This window comes from Aethalodelphis obliquidens, unplaced genomic scaffold, assembly GCF_003676395.1.
Source record: "Aethalodelphis obliquidens isolate GAN/ISIS:26980383/991018 unplaced genomic scaffold, ASM367639v1 scaffold46, whole genome shotgun sequence".
NCBI classification, from domain to species: domain Eukaryota; kingdom Metazoa; phylum Chordata; class Mammalia; order Artiodactyla; family Delphinidae; genus Aethalodelphis; species Aethalodelphis obliquidens.
In genome coordinates, this window is record NW_020837990.1 from 6,524,668 (window position 1) to 6,546,800 (window position 22,133).

At 54.2% G+C, this 22,133-nt stretch overlaps 1 protein-coding gene across 1 annotated transcript in view; it reads left to right on the forward strand.

The window, feature by feature from the left end:
* Nucleotides 1–330: 330 nt before the first annotated feature.
* Nucleotides 331–22,133, forward strand: part of DSCAML1 (DS cell adhesion molecule like 1) — a 342,988-nt gene continuing 321,185 nt past the window's right edge. The window contains exons 1-3 of the mRNA XM_027082210.1: nt 331–561; nt 16,058–16,375; nt 19,887–20,033. Of these exons, the coding sequence (XP_026938011.1) occupies nt 333–561; nt 16,058–16,375; nt 19,887–20,033 (694 nt within the window). The 5' untranslated portion in view covers nt 331–332. The remainder of the gene's footprint in view (nt 562–16,057; nt 16,376–19,886; nt 20,034–22,133) is intronic.

Sequence of the window (22,133 nt, forward strand, 5' to 3'; positions counted from 1 at the left end):
TGAGTCGAAAGAGGCAGGCTGCCTTGGCCCCAGGTGACTGGGCCAGGAGACACGGGGCGCCCTTGGCCCGAGCAGGGCGGTCTCTTGGCACATGTATGACACACGCCTGTGTGCGACCGCAGGCTCGGAGCCGGTGGGTGGCGGGGACCCCTCGCCTCTCAGACGGCGAAAACTGGTCCGGGCCGTACGGTCCGGGCCCCCGCCGCCCCTGTGCCTGGGCTTGTGGGGCTGGGGGCCGTGTGGGCTCGGGGCTCGCGCGGCGCTCCCCGGCCGGGGTGCCGCGGGGGGGAGGCGGGGGGGCGGGGAGAGCGGCGCCTAGCCCAGCCCCGCGGATGACAGGAGCCAGGGAGCCGAGGAGGGAGGAGCCGCCGCCGCCGCCGCCGAGCGCTGGGCTGAGGAGCAGAGAGAGCGGGGCGCGGAGTGCGGGCGGCTGGGAGCGCGCTGAGCGGGGGAGAGGCGCTGCCGCACGGCCGGCCACAGGACCACCTCCCCGGAGAATAGGGCCTCTTTATGGCATGTGGCTGGTAACTTTCCTCCTGCTCCTGGACTCTTTACACAAAGGTGAGACCCGCGCGGGCGGCAGGGCGGCGGAGGCGGCGGGGCCGCGGTGCGCGAGGCTGGCGGCGAGGCGGAGTGCCCGGCGGGGTCCAGGTGCCCGGGGCGGGGGGTGGGTGGGTGGGGGGACGGACCCCGGCGCGGGGCCGCGGATGGGGCGCAGCGGGGGAGGGGCAGGCACCCGGGGAGCGGCCAGGTAAGAGTCCGCCCTGGACCGCCCCGCCAGCTACCCGCGCCTGCCTTTTTGGGGCGCGCCCGGCGGGGAGGTGGTGAGACAGCCCCTCATCTCCCCGCTCGTTGCCGGGCCGCCGTTCTGCCCGGACCCTTCCCCCAGCCCCTTGCCCGCTGCCTGCGGCTGGGTGGCGCTGGGACCCCGGGGTGCCCTCTGAGTCGAGGGTTCCTTAGGCCGTGACTGTTCACCTGGGAGTGCTGGCGGAACCGGGCCGCGGCTTACTCCCTCTCTGCCACCGCGCGCCCCTCCGCCGCCCCGGACCCCCTGCATCGCACCGCACCGCGCTTATCCGCGCCCTGGCTGGATGCAGGGCGGGGAGAGCCGGGGGTCCCGAGACCTGGGCTCCCTATAATAGCAAGTTTGTTCTCCAAACCTAGAGGTCGCCTTCGTCCAGCCCCACTGCCCCGGGCACTAGCCCCGGCTTGGCTGCGCCGCCTGGCCACCTCAGGCAGCGCGCCCCAAGGTGCGAGAGTCTGCGCTTCGGCTCCTGGTCCGCGGACATGGGGACGAATCTTGGGTTGCGGGGGGGCGCGTGTCGCTTTCCCCGGAGAGAAGGCGTTGCTAAGGGTGGGTCCAGGTGTCCGGCATGTCCAGACCTGCTGCCGGAGCGCTGCGCACCTGATCCTCGAGGTAGCCGGGATTGGGGGGTTGGAAGCGGTCAGACATTTCCAACCAGAATCACCTGGGCACCGAGTCGGGATCAGGCAGTCCCCGGCTGTCGGGCTTCCAGGCGATCGCAGAGGACGTGCCCCCGGGCGCACAGATGGCGGGAGATGAGGCGGCCGAACTCGGCGCCCTTGCGCTGAGAAGCACACACGCTCTTACGAGCTCAGCTTTACCTGTGCAGCCCTCTAACTTTTCTCCTTCGCGCCCTGGGGGACGGCCTCAACCCCCTTTGCCCAGGCGGGTGCCCCGGCCCAGCTGCAACTCTTGACCCCTAGGCGATGGGGGAAGGGCAATCCAGCAGAGGGTTGGCGCTCCCGGACGGGTCCGGTCATTCCTTGCCGACGCCCCAGGGGTCTGGAGTCTGCAACCTGCCGGAGCTGACTGCAGTATCTCGTGGCTTTGGGGGAGGAGGGTGACCCTATTTTATTTGTAAGTACCGCCCGGTCAAAGCCAGACTGAAGGCCAAGATGCTGCTGAGGTGCGGGGCGAGGGCTGGCCCCTGAATCGTGGACAAAGTAGTTGAGTTTCTCTGACCCAGCGGGGTCCACGGGGTGACACACCAAGGCTGGTCTAGGTTGATTAACCCCTTGACCCCGCACAGCACCCTCTTATACCCCGTCCGTCCGCGGAGCAAGCAGCCTGCCTCCTGTTCCCCCGGGCCCCCCACCCGCAGTCTCCCTCTCCCCAGGCTCTTCCTGCTTCCCTCCGCCCCGCAGGCTGGCTCGGCTCGCAGCTTTAATTACATTAATATTAAAAATACATAAGGTGAGGAGAGGCAGCTTTCTCTCTGGCTAGTTCCCTCTCCACCCGCCACCCCTTTCCATTTTGTCGGGCGAGGAAGCACAGGCTGGAGCTGCTCCCACACTCTTGACCAGCCTTGTCCACACACACCTCCCACCCCCTTTCCGGAGACCTCTTCCAGAGCAGCCCATTCCCCGGGAGTCGAGGCCCCCTAGCAAATACCTGATGGACTCTCCCCTCCCCCTTCCAGAAGCCGGCCATTAATAAATGAAGCCCAAGCTATTTGATAGGGAAGGGGCAGATGGGGATGGGGTTGGAGAAAGGCCCAGAAGGCGGCAGGACGGCCCGAGGGGCAAAGTCCTCTCCAACAGGAGAAGCCAGTAGCTCTGGCCTTGGGCCTGCGGGAGGCTGGAGGTGCCAGGTGAGGCGGCACCTAAGTGGCCTTTGGGTCTGCAGAGCTCCCGCGCCCCTGCCATTCAGAGGCTCCAGCATCTGCGCTGGGCGCCAGGGCGACTTGCCAGACAGGCCTTTCTTTTCCTTCGTGCCTTAATTGGGTCTTAGGTGCCAGGCTGGTCCCCGGGGCCTGTTCTGCTCGGGGCGGCGTGGTGGCGGCGGAGGCGGCTGGGGGAGGATGTTGATGTGGTGAGAGCGGCGAAGATGGGGTTTGGTGTATTTTCTCTCCCGTTGCCTGTCACCCCCGCGGCACCAAGGAAAATGTAAATGTGAATGTTGGAGGCTGTTACAGAAAACAATATCCTCTTGCAATAATTTGTACGTCCATCTGTGAGGAGGGGGAGGAGGCAGAGAGAGAGGGAGGAGAAAACAAGATGAGATGGAGCGTCCTCTGGATGGAATTAAGCAGTTATTGAATGTGTTTTAAGCGTCTGTTCTTTCCATTCCTCTCGAAATACCTTTTTTTTTTTGATGAAGCCTGAGCTCAGACTGATTCTCCAGAACTAAACTGGGAAGGTGTTTTAATAATCGGTTGTCGAGTCTTCAATAACTGCCTTATTATTGCCAAAACAAATCCAGGTTCGGGCAGCCAGAGGAACCCCAGCGAGGCTGTCTCCCTTGTTCCATCCAGCGTGCCAGCATCTGTGTTGCCTGCAATTGCATTTTTACTGTGTAAAAGAGCAAGCTTCCCCGGCACTAAAATTCCTGTTTTCTAAAAGCCAAAATAATGGGGTGCATTGATTTTTTCATTGCCCCCCCAACCTCTCGGATGGGGACTCATGGTTCTTCTCTCCAGAGAAGACCAAACTAAAAGCCTTCGACAAGCCATTAAGAAAATCTCTAACACTCTGTTCAGAGTCTAATTAAAAGGGGGGTGGGCACTCAGGGAATGTGTTTTTTAAATCTCGAAATGGCAAACACAACTTAGGGGAAGGAGGTGAAAGACCAGTGAACGTTGGGGAGCGGGTAGGTAGGCAGAGAGGCCCTGGGTGCTAGGATAACATGGGGGAGAATGGGATTGCCTTGATGCCCGACAAACCTTTCAGATGCTTCTTATTTCTGGGCATCAAAGTCAGCTGCCTTGAATATATTTCTGCAGCAGACTGGGGAGCTCAATTAGAAACAAAAAGCAAGTAAGCAGTTGACCCAAAGGCAGCGCGTAAGTTGAGCAGATCCCAGTAGACTGGCTGAATAGGCTTATTTTTCTCAGATTGAAGAATCGAGAGAAGGTGGGCAAGCAAATGGCAGGGGTGGAGGGTGGGGTTGGCCCAGCGATGCTTGCGCACCCCCCCCCCGGGCACAGGGTGGTTGTCTGCACAGGGCACCTCATGGGCTGTTGGCTTTTGTCAGAGGGGTGCAGACCTCCAGTCCCCCTTACCTTCTCCGGGTCTTCAGGAATTCCACCCTTGTGACTTGCTTGGTCCCCCTTGTGACTTGCTGCTCAGCTTGGTGAAGGACGATTTTATTTGTGGATGAGTTGAAGGGAGGGTGGATGTTCAGAGAGCTTTTTTGGGGGGTATGGGTACCAAGCTGGGAGATTCTTCCCTCCCACGTGATCCTGGAGGAGGTGTTTCTTGGGGGCATTGGAAACAGTCAAAAGGAAACGCCCCCAGCTTCCGAAGTGCTTTCTCAGCCCCTAGCTCAGTAGATTCTAACCAGCACCCAGGTGCACGAATGGGGTGAGCCACAGGCAGCAGACATGACAGGGTGCCAGGAACCCAAGGGCAGGCCCTGGATTTGCATATAATTTGCATACAGATTTGCATGCTCACCTAGCCAGGCCAAGAGCCTCCTCACCCTCTGAGTAGCCGCATCTTGATCTCAGCCTCAGTTGCAGCCAGGCAGTGGCTTTTCCTTCTGTGGAATGGGGGTGGGGCAAGAGTGGGGAGAAGGATGATGTTTTGGGTAGTGCTTCTCTCTTGCCTCTGAGTTCTAGGCCTACAGGGGCTCAGCACTGAGTTTTTCTTCTGGCAAGGCAGCCCCCGAGCTTGCAACTGGGGTGGGATGGGTGACCGGCGGCAGAGACACCCGAAGGCAGACCAAACTTTGGGTGTGGGTTGCGCCTCTTGTACTGCAGGAAGAAGAGAGGGGCACACCTGCTTTGGGGATCCAGGGCCAACATTTGTTTTCTGGTGAGTGCACCCCCAGAATGGAGGATGCTTAGGGCTGTGGTCAGTGGGTGGAGAAGCAGCAACTGATGGGAAGAGGGTATCAAGTGAGGCAAAATGCTCTTTCACCCCGCTGGTTTGTCGGTGTCCAGCTTGGGAGGGGGTTGTGGCCTGTGAGGGGAAGAGCCCCCAGCGGCTGCTTCTACCATTGTTAAGACGCCTTCTGTCACATGCAGTGGTGGGGGCACGGTGAAAGGCAGGCACTGTGGTCAGACGATGGGTGTATAAAGAGTTGGGAGTAATGCTTGAAGAGCACACAGTTCAGGGCAGCTGGAGTGCTGCTTCCCAGAGAGCCAGCTGGGATGCCCACAGTGGGGGGGGGGTGTGTGGCTTCGGGAATGATTCTGTCTGCATTTCCGGGGCCCTGGGCAAATCCCACCCTGGCAGGTGCAGCTCCAAGGCCTCCCAGAGTGTTTTTCTGCACATCTAATGATCTGGGAGAGCCCTGGTCCACCAGAGCCCACAGAGGTTTCTGAAGGAGGTGGGGGTGGAACCCTAAGGTGTTGGGTAGAGCCTCGGGGGATGGCCGGAGGGAGAGAGGGAGAGGGCCAGTGGGCAGAGCTTCAAGCCCTCCTCCCCCAGTTCTTCCAACCAGAGCATTTTATATACTAGAATTGTGAAGAAAAATAAAAAAGATTGCAATTCGATGGTGCAGTGGATATTCGGAGTCAAGGCAAACCCTTCATTTGCATCCTGGCTCTGCACTTAGTATGTGACCTTGGTCCTCTCTGAACCTCCCTTTCTCCAGCTATGAAATGGGATTAAAGGAGCTAATGCATATGAAGTACCTAGAATATAACTCGTTTTCAATAAACCTTAGACCTCTTCTTTTTTCTGCACTACTCCCAGCTTCAACCCCCTTCCCCCCGAGAGCAGAGCATCTACTTCTGTCCCGAATGGTGGTACTAATGAGCCACAGTTTGGGCCAAGCCAATGGACTTAGACTTTGTAGCAGTGAGAGAGGCTGAATGGTGGCCAGGGCAGGGGGCGTCACAGCTTCCTTCTATCACCTATCAGCTGCGTAGCCTGCAGGACCCGTCCTCAGCCAGATAGCTGAGGCCATGCAGCCGCCTGGGTGTCCCTGGGGTGGCGTGGGGTGGGAGCACCCAGCACACTCCCTTCCCCAGCCACAGCTGGTGGCAGTTGTAGAAAAGGTGAGGGCACAGGTTGGCTCCAGATTTGGATTTGAGGGTGAGGCAAAGGCCAGTCTCATACCTACCAAAGGAAGGCTGGGGTTGGTTGATAAAGCTCTACCATGACTGGACACGGTAAGAACTGATTTAATGCCATAAACCTATGTACATGGGCTGCACAGGGTGAGCCCCCATACCTTGTAGCTGGATGGATTTCTGTCTTTCCCTGCTAGGATGAACTTTGCTGTTTTTCAGGTAGTTTCATGTATAGAGAACACCCTTGGCAGCCCCTGACCTTGGGGATCCCTGGACCACTCCTCCCTCCGTAACCCGGTCAGCCATATGACCCAGGGAAGCAGCATATGACCCAGAGGTCAGTTGCTGCTCATGGCAGGTTGTGGCCTGTGGGTCCCATGAGTGGCGGGGTGCGGGGCTGTGGCACAGCAGCCTGTGTGCCCTGTTTAACAGCTGTTTGTCCTGTGCTGCTTTCGCATGAATAGCATTAGCCTTGGGCACCACCCCTGCCATCCAGCTGCTATCCCCTCATCCGTTCAGCCACCCCCTGCCCCACTTCCCCATGCCCTTGCTCTATACGCTGTTTGCACTGAGTTTCCAAGGTCACCGTCTTCATTAAGAACAGTTATTCAAAGGCAAGTTGCATCTCCATTAAACTCCGTGTGTGTGTGTGTGTGTGTGTGTGTGTGAAGAAGCATTGACCATAGACCTAGAAAACAAAGCTCAGCTGTCTAATATAGGCACGTTACCTAATAGTTCATGTGCCTCTATTTCCCAATCTGCAAAATGGGCAAAATAACCCCAGTCCTGGCTGTCCCCCAGAGCGACTGCTGTCGCATATGCACAAAAAGGGTGAAGGCCATACAATGGTATAGCGTGTGACAATGCTTTGTAAACTGAAGAGGGCAACATATAAACACACACATGTAAAAGCCACAGCAAATCAGTTTTGGCCTTATAAATGCTCTGCTGAAATGAGGTATAATTACTGTCATCTCATGATACAGGAACAACGAAGGTCTCACAGCTGTGTGTGACTGTCTCCCCCTCCCTGGGCCTCACACATATGGAGAATTTTCCTAGCCTTTGCTTTTCATCAACATGGGGAACAGCTGATGAGACAAAGCCAGGCTGCCAGCGTCTTCATGGACTAGACTTGGCAGATTCCCTGTGGCCCCAGTGCCTGGGGGCAGTGGGAGGAGCTTACCTCTGCTCCCTCCCCAGGTCCTTAGATGTACCGTTTAGTCCATAATCCTCTGGACACGCCCCTGAGGGTGTTCTCCCTGCTGGGACTCCACAGTTTTTTTGTGGGAAGGGGAGTAGGCACAGGGTCCCACCTTGGGTCACCTTGTTTGAGGTCACAGCGATTATTGGAATCCAGGCCCTGAGAACCCAGCTGACTCAGGGTCATGGACACCCTGTATCTAGGGTGGCCTCCCAGAGCCATGGGGGAGAAGGTGAGTGGGGGACCTGCTCTGGGGGTGTGACAGCCATGGGTCAAAATCTTCCAGGTTGGAAGGCACCTTCAGGGACATGGAATCCGTCCCCTAATCAGCTGTCTGATCCCCTCTGCACTGTCCCACCAGCGTTGTTCTTCCTCTGCTACAGCACTTCCAGCCACTGGAAACTCCTTCCTTTCAAGGAGGCCATTCCTGGCCAGGGAGCTATTACAGCTCTCACCCTTACAGTCAGCCACTTTCTTGGTCCTGTACCTTCTACTCACTGGCTCTGCTCCTACCTTTTAGGCCACATAAATCCAGGTGAAACCCTCTTCTTTCTACCTGATGACACTTTGACTACTTGTAGACAGATGAACTGCCCACCTGAGCCCTCTCCTCTGGGCAGCCAGCAGCCCTGGTCCCTCTAACGCTCCCTCCTACGACATCATTCCCTTTCTCCATGATGCCCTCCGTGCCTGGGTTGCTGGGATCTGAAAGTGGAGCGGCCAGAGTTGCAAGAGCGGTGGAGACGGGGGTCTGGTCCCAGCCAGGATGCTGGCCAGCTGTGCACCTGGGGCAAATGACTCTCCAGGCCTCACTCTCCCCATCTGTAAATGGAGGAGATCGAACAAAATAATCTCTTAAGTCCCTCCAGTGTGAACAGTCTAAATCTAGGAATCTCTGGGGACAACTGTGCTGTCTGAGCCGACTCCCAGGAAAGACCTTTCTGGCCATAAGGGGCGTTCCTTTGACAGGCCCTGTCTAGAAGGAGCTGGAAGATTAAAGAGTCTGTTTGACTGTCAGCTGTTGCTCATAACTTCTCCTGGAGCTGATGGTGAGGGGCCTTGTAGGTTGAAGGATGACTGATATTTACTGGATCTCAGAGGTTTCTGGTTGCTGGTTACAGGAACTATGTTTGTGCTAAGAATCTTAAGAAAAAAAAAAACCTGTTTCTGATGGACAGAGGTGACCACTTGGGCACTGGAGCAGTGCTTCTCATTGGGGTGGTACTGTTTCCTTAGGGCTGTTTGGCAACTGGGGGGATACTTTTTGGTTATTTTAGTCACTAGAGTAAGGAGGATATAGTGGAGGGCAGGGAAGGATGATTAGGGATGAAATGTCTGATGCCTGGGGCAGTCCCAAATAATTCAGAATTGTCATTCCCCAAAGGGCTCTCTTTCATCAGAAACCCACCTTATAGGATGATCACAGCTTGGAGACACTCTGAGAGTAGAATGTAGCGCTCCCGTTGAGAGACACAGCCGGAGTAAGGGAGGCCTGGGTTTCAAATGCTGCTCTGTCAGCCCTGGCTGTGCCACCTAGGAAATTACTCGATCTCTTGAAGGTCCCGTTTTCTTATCTGTAAAATGAGGTCTTGGGCAGTAGCTACGTTAGAGGGTGGTCATAAGGATTAAATGCACTGTAATGGAAGGAAAGGGCTTCTCACAGGGCCTGGCACACAATTAGTGCTGCAAAGAAATTGTGGCCTTGAGGATGGTGAGTGTAGAGGTAAAGCAAGTGTGCCGGGTTTGGGGACAGAAGGTCTGGGACTTGGTCCAGCTGCACAACCAGTTCTGGTTGCCTGTAAATGCTCAGATGCTGTCTGGGGAGACCGGCCCTTCCCCTCCTCAGAATCTAGACTCCGACTGTCTCCGAGGTGTGAACACACCATAACGGGGTTTTCTGAGGGAAGGGCCAGACCCCGTCTCCCTGGTCCTCTCCTGAGTTTTGGATGGACATGGTGGTTGACCTGAGACCCCACTGGCTGATCCCCTCTGGACCCGGTTTTTCCAACTATGGAATAAGAACAGAGTGAAGACAAATAATACATCTCTTTTATGAAAACCTTTGTGTGGAGATGCAGCGGAGTAATCAACCTTGCATATTAATCTGAGAAACCTCACATCTGCATTAAAACAACCACAGCTCTGTGTGTGGCCCGGGAGCCGTGTAGCTGTGGCAATGCTCTGTTTATTGATCACACCATTATTCTTTCATTAACTCGATCACCAAATTAAGTTACTTAATGAGGTGCTGAGGTTCTGTCTGCCAAGCCCATGAGAATGGTCTGTTGTTGGGAGAGTGGATTGAAGTCCGGTATGGCAAACCTTTTTCCTAGGGAGCATTACTCTGAGTGTAGACAGAGGACCACCTGCCTCAGAAACAGAGTTCCCTGGCCCTACGACAGACTCAGTGAATCTGGTATCTAAGGACGTGCATGTTTAACAAGGTCTCCAGGTGGTTCTTATGCATAGTAATGTTTGAAAACTGCTGTCTGAAGTTGCCATCGTGATCGTCATTGGTGAGAGGTATTTGTTGTGGGATATAGTTCCTGCCTGTCTGCTATCATGATAATATTTATAACAACAGCAATGAATACTTAGGTGGTTACCTCTACCACTTATATGTACCGGAAACTGTCATACATATTAACTCATCCAATCTAACAACCTTGAAGTAGATACAGTCACCCCCATTTTATAGATGAGGAAACCAAGGTGTAGAGAGGCGAGGTAACTTGCCTGCAGTTACCCTGCTTGTAAGGGGCAGAGCAAGGATTCAAGCCTGGGGAGCCTGGCACCAGAGTCTGGGCATTTAACCACTGTGCTAAGTGCCTAGTGCTATGCTAGGCCCAGGGGACAGAGTGGTGACCAAGACGGGGAGCTCATAGGCCTGCAGGGGAGCCCTGCCCGCCCCTCATCCCCGCTGCTACCATCCAGCCACGCTCCCCGTGCCCGGGGCTGGATACCCCTTGCAGGCTCTTGCCCATCTCTCGGGTGGGTGCAGGTGGCAGGGACTCCAGCACTGGCAGATGCTCCTGGATGAAAGATCCAGTGAATGAGACTAAATATTGTAAAGGGAGAGAAGAAGTGACTCATTTCTCCCTGTGGAGGTGGTGAGGCGCTAACATTTCGGTCCCCTCAGGTTGTCATCTACGATGATTGGAGACGATGACATGGGGATAATTCAAAGTGCACCTGGGTGGAAGCCTCAGTTGGCCAGACACCTCCATCCCAACCCGGGCAGGCGGGGTGGGGGGCCCCTGGGTGTCGACTGCGTGGGTGTTGAGTTTCCTTCGCCAAACTAATCCCGATGGCCAGACAGCGCGGGGCAGACGGACAAGTTGATGCGATGGATATTTAGGTTTCAGGGGTGACCCTGGGGCAGCCCAAATGCCTGGGGGCGATTTCTGGTTTAAAAATATTGCTGTGCTATTTCTACGCTTCTAATCTCCCAGCCATTTGGAGCCTGTTTTATGAAACACGGCATCAGGGTGGTGCTCCATGTTAACCGGCGGAGAAGATTAAAGGGGTTTAAGTCTGGGCGTCTGTCACATCACAACCAAGCCCATAACTTCCATTTTCTATTAAAAATCCATTTCCCCTTTGACCAGAAGAAGCTTTGCTGTTGATCTGATCTCTCTTTATTTACGAAGTGTTTCTCCCTCCTGTCCTTCTGTCTGTAAGTCTGCCTGGTACTGTCTGCAGAGGGAAGAAAGAGCTGGGGGATGGTTGAGATTTAGGCGAAAGTCGGAGTTTCCTGTCCAAAGATTTGCTTTCCAAATTTGGACTGGCTTCCAGAGAAGAAATGAAAGAAAATCCTCATAAGGCCCCAAACTTTGAACTCTTCAGCTTTGTGTTGGAAAAAACTCTGGCTTGGGAGCCAGGCAGACTTTGACTGTTGGCCTGGTGGCCTCCTGGCTGTACGATCTTGGAGAATCTCCCCGCATGAGCCTCTTTGACCTCACCTGTAAGATGAGACTCACAGAGCCCACCTCGGACCTCTGCGTGAGGATTGTGTGAGGCAATGCCCTTGTAGCACACAGTAGGCGCTCAATCGGTTAGTCTCCTTTCTTTTGAGAACTCTGTGCCATCAGCCAGGCCACTAAGCCTCCAGGGGAGAACGTGTAGAGCCAAAATGAAATTACAGAAAGGGGCGTAAACCCTTCTGCGAACTCTGCCCTGGGCGGTGGGTTAACCTCTTCGGCCCCCATCTCCTTTGCAAGCTCCTGGATGGTGGGGACCGTTTTCCCCGGCCTTTGATGCTTTCCACCACACCTGGGGGCCTGCTGGGCGTGTGGCTTGTGCTGGGTAAAGATCTCCTGAGGGAACAAGTCTTTCCTGGCCTCGGGTCAGGAAGGACCTGGGAGAGGAGAACGTTCAAGGATGCAGGAGTCACCCTCAGGTGCAGGACGGCAGGCTTGGGGGTACTGGACCCTGACCACGCCTTGCAGTAACTTTCGCCTCCCTGGTCCCCTCGGGGAATCACTGGGATGCGAATAACAATCCCATCCCTCCTAGTCCTGCATCCTCATTTCGGGGAACCAAGTACTTTCACGTTCTGTTTTGCCTGCTTAGCAGCCCTGGGGGACAGGTAAGGTCCCCCTTTTGTGAATGAGGACGTTGAGGCTCAGAAAGGCTAAGTGGGTTGCCTGAGGTCACACAGCAGGTCAGGAATGAGCCCCAGGAGGGAAGGTAGCACTGTCAGACTTGTCCCGGGTGTCTGACTATTGTCCCATGCTTCTGTGCTCCTCAGAGCTGGCTGAGGCCTTGTCACTGCTCTGAAGGTTCAAACAGGAGCCTGAGGAGGGAAAGCTGCCACCATTGAAGCCTCTCCAGATGCCGTGAGGTGGGGGTGAGGCCCCCAGACCCCTGCTCCTACCCCTTCCGTGGCTGGTGACTGGTCGTACCCATTGCTACCGCAGCCACTCACTGGTGCCCTGTGCCAACCTTCATCTTAGCACATGGCAGAGATTTCAGGAGATTCGTGCCTCAGTTTCCCCTTTATGGATTTGCTTATTCCTCTCTCTCGGCAGGTGGGGTGAGGCTGAATTAATATTTATTTAAAGGCTTCTGCATTCCAGGCTGACAGGTGCCTTGTGATGCTAAGATATGAGCCTGAAGTAAGTGCAAGATGCTATTGTTTCACACCTGAGGGTGATGTTTCATAATGGCAGTGCTCTGTCAGAGCTACAAGCTGAAATGAATGGTGTGTCTAATCCTCCACAGCTCCCCCAGACCCAGAAGACAGCAGCTCACATACCAGGGGGGGAGAAATAGGAGGCTACTCACCTTTTGCTATAAATCCGCTGTTTCTTCAGCCCTGACAGGTGGCTGGACAGTCCCCGTCAATTCATCAATTACATCTACCCATTTGTAGTTGCTGAGAAGCCCGTGTCCTTGTCTCTGGCAGGATCCGAGGCCCAGAGAGCAGGAAGGCTGCTGCTACGGCGGCTGACAGTCCTTCCCGGAGCCCGGAGCCGAGAGAAGCCTGATCCCCAGGGGTTGTCTCTGCAGGGAGGGTGGGATGGATTTCCAGCCGGGAGAGAAGACCAGGAATGTGTATTGAGAGTGGGTTTGGGATGGAAGAAAGGATGGGGAGGGATACCCAGCCTGGAAAACCAAGATTTTGTGGTTTGATTCCTTTTGTCTTCGGTGTGGTTCGTACAAAAGGGCAGTTTCACCCCCAGGCTCTGAAGGCAGGCAAAGTTGGGTTCTGGCCCAGCTCTAATACTTTTACTCTGGGTTACTTTGGGTAAATTAGTTAACTTTTCAGAGCCTCGATTTCCGTATTTGTACAATGGGATGATAATAATAGCATCCCCTAGAGAGTCATGAGATTAAGTGAGAGAACACCTGTAACAGGTCGAGAACCCAGCCTGGCCTGTAGTTAATGAAATCCATGGTGGCTAGCAGTAGTTGTTTTTTTTTTTTAAACATCTTTATTGGAGTATAATTGCTTTACCATGGTGTGTTAGTTTCTGCTTTATAACAGAGTGAATCAGCTATACATATACATATAGCCCCATATCCCCTGGCTGGTAGTATTGCTGCTGGCCTTACCATCACTGAGGGCTACTTCATACTGATCCTTAAATATTTTCTTACGCTGCCCCTTGAATCAGACAATTCCTGAGCTCCTCTCTGTCAGGGATCTTTCTCAGCTTCCTAAGTCCATTTGTCAGGCATAATGTCTACATTATGCCTCTTTCTGTTCCTTGATGGATTTTGGCGTCCAAAATCCATAAAACTGCCACGGTGAGGGTGTCTGATTAACTACGTTGTCTCAGGAAGTACCCAGAACCCCAGAGTGATGTTCCTGCGCCCACAGGCTAAGCATTGTCTGAAATGTTGAGTCCGACACGGGCCCCTCCCAGGGGGTGTGCGTGTCCGTGCGCGCACAGGCGTGTGGATATATTCATCCTGTTCTTGGCCAGCTGAAAAGGGAAGTTGGAGGCCAGGTGCTGTTTGACGGAGGTATAAGCCCCCTCTTTATTATTGCAGTGGTTACAATCATCTAAGGGTTAAGAAATCAGACTCCGGGCTCAGATTGCCTCAGTCTGAGTCCCAGAGCCCTCACTTACTGGTCATGTGGTCTTGGGAAAGTCTCTTTGATCTCTCAGTGCGTTAGTTTCCTCATCTGTGAACTGGAATAAGAATAATACCTCTCTCACAGGGTTATTGGGAGGATTAAAAGTCATACGAGTAGGGCTTCCCTGGTGGCGCAGTGGTTGGGGGTCCGCCTGCCGATGCAGGGGACACGGGTTCGTGCCCCGGTCCGGGAGGATCCCACATGCCGCGGAGCGGCTGGGCCCGTGAGCCATGGCCGCTGAGCCTGCGCGTCCGGAGCCTGTGCTCCGCAACGGGAGAGGCCACAACAGTGAGAGGCCCGCGTACTGCAAAAAAAAAAAAAAGTCATACGAGTAGAGTGCTTACAACAGTGCCTGGCATGTAGAAGATGCTTAACGAATAATTGTTGACTGAATGTCAATAAAGAAGTCTTTCAGAAGGTGAGCGGGCTCCTGGGAACCTGGGGAGTGTGGATCCGAAGAGAAACTTCCTAAGCCTCAGTTTGCTTACTTGCAGAATGACATGATTTCATGACCCTGGGGAATACTCTGGTCCCTGTGAGTTGGGCAGGCTTCCAAGGGTCCCCACCGGGGTCCCCTCTTCCACAGAGCAGACTTCTCTACCACCAGCACCGACACTGTCACCGGGGAGGCAGCGTGAGGATGTGGACGGGAAAGCTATGCTGCCCCCCGTGCCCCGGCACCCCCCTCTGCCCCCTGCAGCCGCTATGGGCACGCAGTGCCGGGTAGGGAGGGCAAATGCATCTGCAGCTAAGAGGATGCCCCTGACACCCCAGCAAGGAGCCCATGGATGTGTTTTCCAGCACTGCTGCTAATGGCTTCATCACAGCTTTTTATGAGATGATGTGAATTGCTCTGACCAATGAGGCTTAATGGCCTTCCTCAATGAGCTGCCCGGTACATACTCCCTGGAGGCTCGGCTCAGAGCTAAGCCGAGAATATTAATATGGTTGGACGCAGGCCCTTCCCCTCCCCATAAAGTTGTGGAAATTGAGGTCAAGTTGGGTCCCCTGCAACGGTCTTTAAACAAGCGGTAGAGTGGTTGGTTTGCTCCTTGATCTTCCTGGGGGAGAGGGAGTGGCTTCCAGCTGGAGACCCGGGACCAGGCCCCCTCTTCCTCTGGGTTTGCTTCCACTTGTTCAGAGGTGGCCCTTCTTAAGGGGGCAGGCTCCTTGGTAGGGAGGGAGGGCCCTGATTCCACCATTCAGGGCTGCTTCCCACGAGGGCAGGCAAGACTGAGGCCCTGGTCTGGGATGAGAGTTGCAGACGGCTGTCCTCCTTGTCAGGCGGCCTTGATGTTGTCAGGTAGCTGCGGTCGTGAGCATGTTCGCCCGTGTGACTGAGTGTTGCAATGGCAACATGTCAGAGATGCGCGGGGTCTTTGCAGCCTCATGTATCCTCCCTCCATTTTACAAGTGAAGGAGCAGAGGGTCAGAGAGGGGAAGGGAATTCCACGGTTGGTCAGTGTCAGGGATGGTTTTAGGCTTGCGGGGGTGGGTATCTCTAGTCCCCAGGCTTGGACTGGTCTACCCACGGTGCCGCCAGTCCGCAACCCATCCTCTGGGGCAACACATTTTCCAAATCGACCTCCAGAGGGGAAGACGTCTCTGCAGTCCTTTCTCGTCCAGGCCAGCATCCCCGCTTCGTGTAGCCCTTCCTCGTAGAACACGGTCTCTGACCTTTTACCTTTCGGCTGTGGTGTGACAGAAAGTGTGCTAAGACCCTCTTTAGGGCAGTGTGTTCAGATTTCAATCCTGTAGCTTATTGGCTGTGTCACCTCAGGCAAATCACATAACTTGCTCAGCCTCCAAAAGGGAACGATAAAAAAGGAGGCAGTACTGTCTCCTCGCAGTGTTGTACGGATGAACCAAGGGACCGGGTGTGAACCTCCCTGATATAATAGGTACTCAATAAATACCCATTATCTAAGCAATTTCAGTGTCTCTCCCGAAGTGTTGATGGGCGGCTGGGGTGCGGGGACGTGGATTATGGCTTGGGACCCTTCACCATAGCAGAGCGATGGCCGCCTCTCTCCGTGGACTCGGCTTGGCGTGGAGGACGAGACGTTTCAACTTTTGCCATCCCTGTGCTAGGCTGGAAGCTTATGCAGGGTGGGAACTGTCTCTTCATCACCGTTGCCAGTGCCTGGTGTACAGTCAGTGCTCAGTAGTGCTGTTGAATGACTGGTGCTTGAACGTTTTATGAATGAGCGTGGGTGTTGCAGCCTCCCGGGCCTACGAGGGTATCATTAGCAGGCGCTAACCAGCCTCTCCCCTCCCCTGCAGCCCGCCCTGAAGATGTCGGCACCAGCCTCTACTTTGTAAATGACTCCTTGCAGCAGGTGACCTTCTCCAGCTCCGTGGGGGTGGTGGTGCCCTGCCCGGCCGCGGGCTCCCCCAGTGCGGCCCTTCGATGGTACCTGGCCACGGGGGACGACATCTACGACGTGCCGCACATCCGGCACGTCCACGCCAACGGGACGCTGCAGCTCTACCCCTTCTCCCCCTCCGCCTTCAATAGCTTTATCCACGACAATGACTACTTCTGCACCGCGGAGAATGCTGCCGGCAAGATCCGGAGTCCCGACATCCGCGTCAAAGCAGGTAAAGGACCAGACACGGGCTCCCCTGCAGGGCGGGAATGGGGAGCCGGCAGCACCTGTCGTTCTGAGGATGTGTGTGTAACATGGAAGAAGGCAAGGCGGCCCATCATGGAAAATCATGCTGTTCTTTGGAATCTTAGCTCTGCCACTTCCTGTGTGTCCTTAGGTGGAGAACGCACCTTTCTGAGCCTCAGTTTCCTCATCTGCAAAGCTGATGCCAGCACCCACCTTGTTCATCACTACGTGTGATGGTCCATGGAGATAGGGCCCATTTATATTAAGTAATGTGCTCATTTTAGTAATCGGTTCATGGAAAAATTCAGTGAGTTTCTTTAAAAAACACACAAACCCTTTATTGAAAGAGAGTATATAAAAGAACTGCACATGTTGTGAGTATATAGCTTGATGAATTTGCACAAAGTTTAATATCCAGATGAAGGTATCAGCATCTCAGAAGCTCCTTCATGCTTTTTACAGTCACTCCACCCTTAGGGGAAACCACAGTCTTGACTTCTAACAAGACAGATGTTTGCCTGTACTTGTTTCTGTACTTTATCTAAATAGAGTCCTACAGCACATATGCCCTTGAATCTTTTGCTCACTGTTGTTTGTGGGGTTTAGCCCTACTGCTGTGTGAAGTTATATGTCATTCATTCGCATTGCTGTATAGTCTCGTTTGACTATACTGCACTTTATTTATCTATTCCACTGTTGATAGACATTTGAATATAAGGTATCTCATGAGAATAGGCATTTAGGTAAAATTCATGACGGAAAACTCTTAGCAGTGAAGCATTCTGGTCTTGGGAAGAGGTGATGGAAGCAAGGAAGTGAGGGCTTCTCAGCTGTTCTCTTTACAGAAACTAGAGAGTCTCATTTCTCTGGGTTAGGTCTGGAGGTGAGTGCGTGGCTTAGATGAGCTACTCTTAACTAGGTTGTCATGATATGCTGGTGAGTCCCTATCTGTTATAAAGTGCCTCGAATAGTAATAAAGCCTGGAAGTTTGGGGAATGGTTTTCTTAGAAGAGCTTTTTGAGTGGGAGAGGATAGATAATGTTCCAGCCAGCTCTCTGCGGTGGCTGCAAGACTTGGGCGTGCCATCTTTCCTGGCGATTGTGTTGGGCAGAGGGGAGTGTGTTCCGGGGAAGTCTCCCCAGCCTGCGTGCCTAGCGATGGATCCTGCGATATCTCTGACTTCCTGTCCTGGCAAGGAGTCAGGCCCTCAAGGGAAGTTGTGTTGTGCTTTGGAATCTTAGCTTCGCCACTTACCTTAGGCAGAGGACACACGTTTCTGAGCCTCAGTTTCCTCATCTGCAAAGCAGATGCCAGCACCTACTTCATTCATCACTCCGTGTGACGGTTCAGCGAGATAGCGCCCTGTTGAATTAAGATCCTCCTGCCTCAGGAGAGCCTCTCACACGTAGAAGGTTCCAAGCAGCTGGGAATGGGTGTGTGTAGGGGTGATGTGGGGTGGGAGTTCTTAATTAAAGAGCTGGTCTTCGTCCACTGGTTTGGTTGGGGGAGGGGGGTGTGAGAGTGTGAGCTCTGAGGACCCGCTTAGATATCTCCTCTGGGCTCCCCGTGGATCCTCTTTTCAGGAACAGCACTAACCCCCTAACACGACACCAGGTGCTGGACTGGGAGCCCCGAGACCGGGATTTGGAGCCCAGTTCTGGCCTCCACAGCCTGGAGGATTGAGCTAAGGGCAAGCCATGTTCTGTTTCCTAATACCTGCCTGTTATTGGGTTAGGATATAGTTTTCACAATAATCCTGTCTGATGTGTCTTACAAGGGAGGGAACTAAGTCAAATAAAGTTTAAGTCACTTGCCCGAAGGGCACCTGTAGCCAGTTAATGACAGAGGCATGGCTGTAATGACCAGCTGCATTGCTGTAGTGCTTTCCACGTGCCAGGCCTTCTCCATTCTGCTGTTATTGTTTCCTTTTACGCTTGAGGAAACCGAGGCTCTGGAAGGTTCACGAGCTCTTATCCAGGGTTACACTGCTGCTCAGAGGAGGACACAGAGCCTGCTTGTTTGATACTCCTAACCATAGGTCTCTGCAGGCTCTCGAGGACTGTCTCCACGGTGTGCACCCAAACCCCAGCCCTTCCCACCCTCCCCTCTGCTTCCCTCCCCTTAGCCTCCTCTCTGCTCTCCCCGCATCTGCAGGCAGTGCGATGTCCAGCCCACGAAAGGGTGGACCACGGCCCCACAGAGTTGGGAGTGCCTCCTTCCATGCCTCCGTTCTCCACCTCAACTGTGTCTCTTCCCATCACAGCCACAACACAGGGAGGGAAAGAATAAAGACCTGGGGAGGGACGGGCAGGGCTGGCCTGATGGGAAACACAGCCAATTAAGAAGCTTTTGATGAAGCCAGAGGGACTGCAGGTGCACAGCCGGAGGGGCTGCAGGGCCCTGAGCATTGCCCTGGCAACCATGGCAGGGAGAGCAGGAGGGCACACAGCCCAGGTGCCTGCAGAGGGACAAGGTCGGGAAGCAGCGGGGCTCTGGCTGCACCAGCTCTGCTTGGCAGAGAAGAGGTGGAAAGACAGAGAGGGCCCCGGGGAAAGGCCAAGTGGAGGAGGACCAGAGAGAGGCAGAAGCAGGCCCCTCGGCCCTACCCCTAAGGTTGGTCCAGCCCACCCATGGGACCGATACGTAGAGCACCTGCAGGTAACAGCGCCCCAGAAACCAGCCCTGGGACCGACCGAGGCCGGGCCTCCACTGCACACTGTGGGGGAAGGGATCTGCTGAAGCTGGGGGCAAGACTGGGGGTCAGGCTGTAGGTGGTGTCAGGAGGTGGGAGAAACCAGCAAGGATGCTTTGTTTTGTAGAATCTTGGAAATCACCCATGTCTCTGGGGTTCCGTGTTATCAGAGATCATCACTGTGTCAAGTATTCTCTCCCATTGTTCTTATAAACCACCGAGCCCAGCAGAAAGTTCTGTATGTCAATTACCTTTTCCCAGGCTGCCTTTCACTTTGAAGTGGCACAAAAATCTGTTTTTAGATCACGTGTCACAGTTTTTCTTTTGGCAAATGATGGTCATTGTGCCCCAAACTCTTACCACCCTGGGCCCAGGAATCATGTAGGAAATCAAGCGAGGTTTAATTAGAGGGATTCCGGCGCTTCTGCTTAGAAACCACATATGCCCTTGTTGAATACAATCCCATTGCAGGGCATAGGTGCCGCCCTCCGGGCCCTTACAATCTAATGCAGTTTGTTAAAACTCACCAAAATTGGAAAGACTAGAAGTTGGATTTACGGTCCTGTAGAGGGAGGCTGGGTATTTCTGCGGGAGAGTGGGTGTCTGGTGGAGTGGGAAGGAGGTTGCCGGAGAAGGCAGGAATAAGACCCTGGCAGGAACTTCCGGGCGGGGCAAGTGGGAGGTGGGAGAAGAGGTGAAGGAAGTGTGGCCTGGGGTGCTGAGAGGTGGCTGTCTCAGGCCCCCACACCGTGTCCTAGTCAAGCCTGTGACACCCTCTTCTTTCCGCCCCGCAACCTGTCTGCAGTTTTCAGGGAACCCTACACCGTTCGGGTGGAGGATCAAAGGTCGATGCGTGGAAGCGTGGCCGTCTTCAAGTGCCTCATCCCCTCTTCAGTGCAGGAATACGTTAGCGTTGTGTCCTGGGAGAAAGACACAGTCGCCATCATCCCAGGTAAGAGAGGACCGCGGGGCCTCATAGGCCCGGATGCTGGGGGGTGGGGGGGCGGAAAATCAGAGGTACTGAGTTGGCGGCTGAGCTCACCCAGCTCTTGAGGTTGGTCCTGGCGAGTGGTTTTTCATTGTTCTGGTGACGCTTTGGCAAAAAAGCGTCTTTGGTCTCGGCTTGGTGCGTCTCCGTGTGGGTGGTGAAAGCCCACGTGGCAGCGGCCTCTGCGGCGTGTGTGAAGGTCCCGTCAGACACAGGGTGGTCGTGCTGCCCCGAAGGAGTGGGGTCACTGTCTTTCCTGGCCACCAGCTATTGGATTGCCCTTGGCCTTAGAGATGGGAGGCAAGGCTGGAAGGACCTTATCTGTGAAAGACTGTGGGGAGAGGAGCAATAAGAGGCCAGTGTGTGGTCCGTGTTCCTGGGATTCTCGGAGGACCAGACTTGAGTGAGCATGTGCGTGGGACTTTTATTTCATGAGCTGCCTAGACGCGCCATCAGAATTCTAGCTGGCCTCACGCTAGAGGTGCCAGGTGTTGCAAAAAGAGGTTGATACCATGCTGTAGGGTCACCTTGTTAGAGCTGCCCTGATTGCACGCACTTCATTGCTGGTTCCTATGCAGGGCTGTCCCTTCAACAGGAAAACAGGTCTGGAAATCTCAAGAGAGGACCTCAGATCCTCAAAATACCTCCAGGCCTCCAGTTACAAAACCGTGGGGTTTTCCCATCACTCCAGCATTTTTCCCTGCATCCCTGCCCATTGCAGCAGCCCTGACGCTTTTTCTTCCTCCATCAAGGACCTTGGTTTTCCTTTCTGTAAAATGGAAGCACGTGACCAGATGCTCCCTGAGTGCCCCCCAGCATTGATGGCCCATTGCTGGGCATATGAAATGGTTCTAGTTGCTCAAGGTCTTCAGGTTAGTTGGAGAAGACAGACTTCTATGCATGAAACCTATAAAGCTGGGATTCTTAATCCTGCTACACAATTGAACCCCTGGGGAGTTCTTTGAAAAACACCAGTGCTTGGGCCCAACCCCAAATCAGCATCTTTAACAGTAGAACCTGGGCACTAGCTGTTTTAAATCTCCTTGAGTCGTTCCAAGGTAGAGCTATAGGAGACGAACTGATGCTTCAGCACCTTGACAGCCAACGTGGCAGGATACTCTTTTTGAGACATTAATTTGTGTTTTGCTCTTGGAACTTTTTCCTTCTCTCAGTCCCAAGCCGATGGCCAGGCCATTATATCTCCTGGTCTCAGAGCTTGTAGTTGGACAGGAATCAGAAGCTACTTGAAGACACCTGCTCTTCCTGCCTTTTGTGAGCAAACAGGAAAGGTTAGGATGGGTGTTCTGCCCGGGGAGGAGAGCCTCTGAGGGCGGTGAACAGACAGGAGACCATCGGATGCCAGAGGCAGGGTATTGCTGTAGGCAGCTCAGGGGGTATGGCGGGAGGAAGCGGTCGGACCTCAGAGGGGTGGCTGTGTGTGGCTCTCTGGGGTCTGGGACTGAGGCCTGGGTTCTTGTGTCCAAATGAGGCATGAGGTGCAGAGCCCAAGACCCAGAGTGATCATGCAGGCAGGGACAACGGTCTGGTGAGGACCAGAGAGACCCTGGACCTTGGCACGTCCCTGGGGAATGCACCAACAATGATGGGGACTGAATGTCCTGTCTCTCCAACAGAGTCACATGGAAGGTGATGTAAAGAACATAAAGACATGTGGTATTTCTTATACGCCTGAGTTTATGGACCAAGAGTTATACTCATTATAATAATAATAATAAATTTTTGAGTGTTTCCCCTATGCCAGGCACTGGGCTAAGAAACTTTCATATGTGACCTCATTTTATCCTCACAAAAAAGTCCATAAGTGTATTTTTTTCCTCTTCCACTTTACTGAAGAGGAAACTGAGGCTCAAAAAAGTAAAGGGACTTCTGGGTCACACATGTTATCACACAGAGGGCAGGACTGGACCCAGGTCTGTTCTTTCTGCCTATGTCCTGAACTCCCGCGCAGGACCACCTCCCAGGACCTGCACAAATGTATCCTATGAAGTGTCACTCTGAGTACAAGGGAGGCTGTGTGCTCCAGGCAAGGAGAGCCTTGGCCTC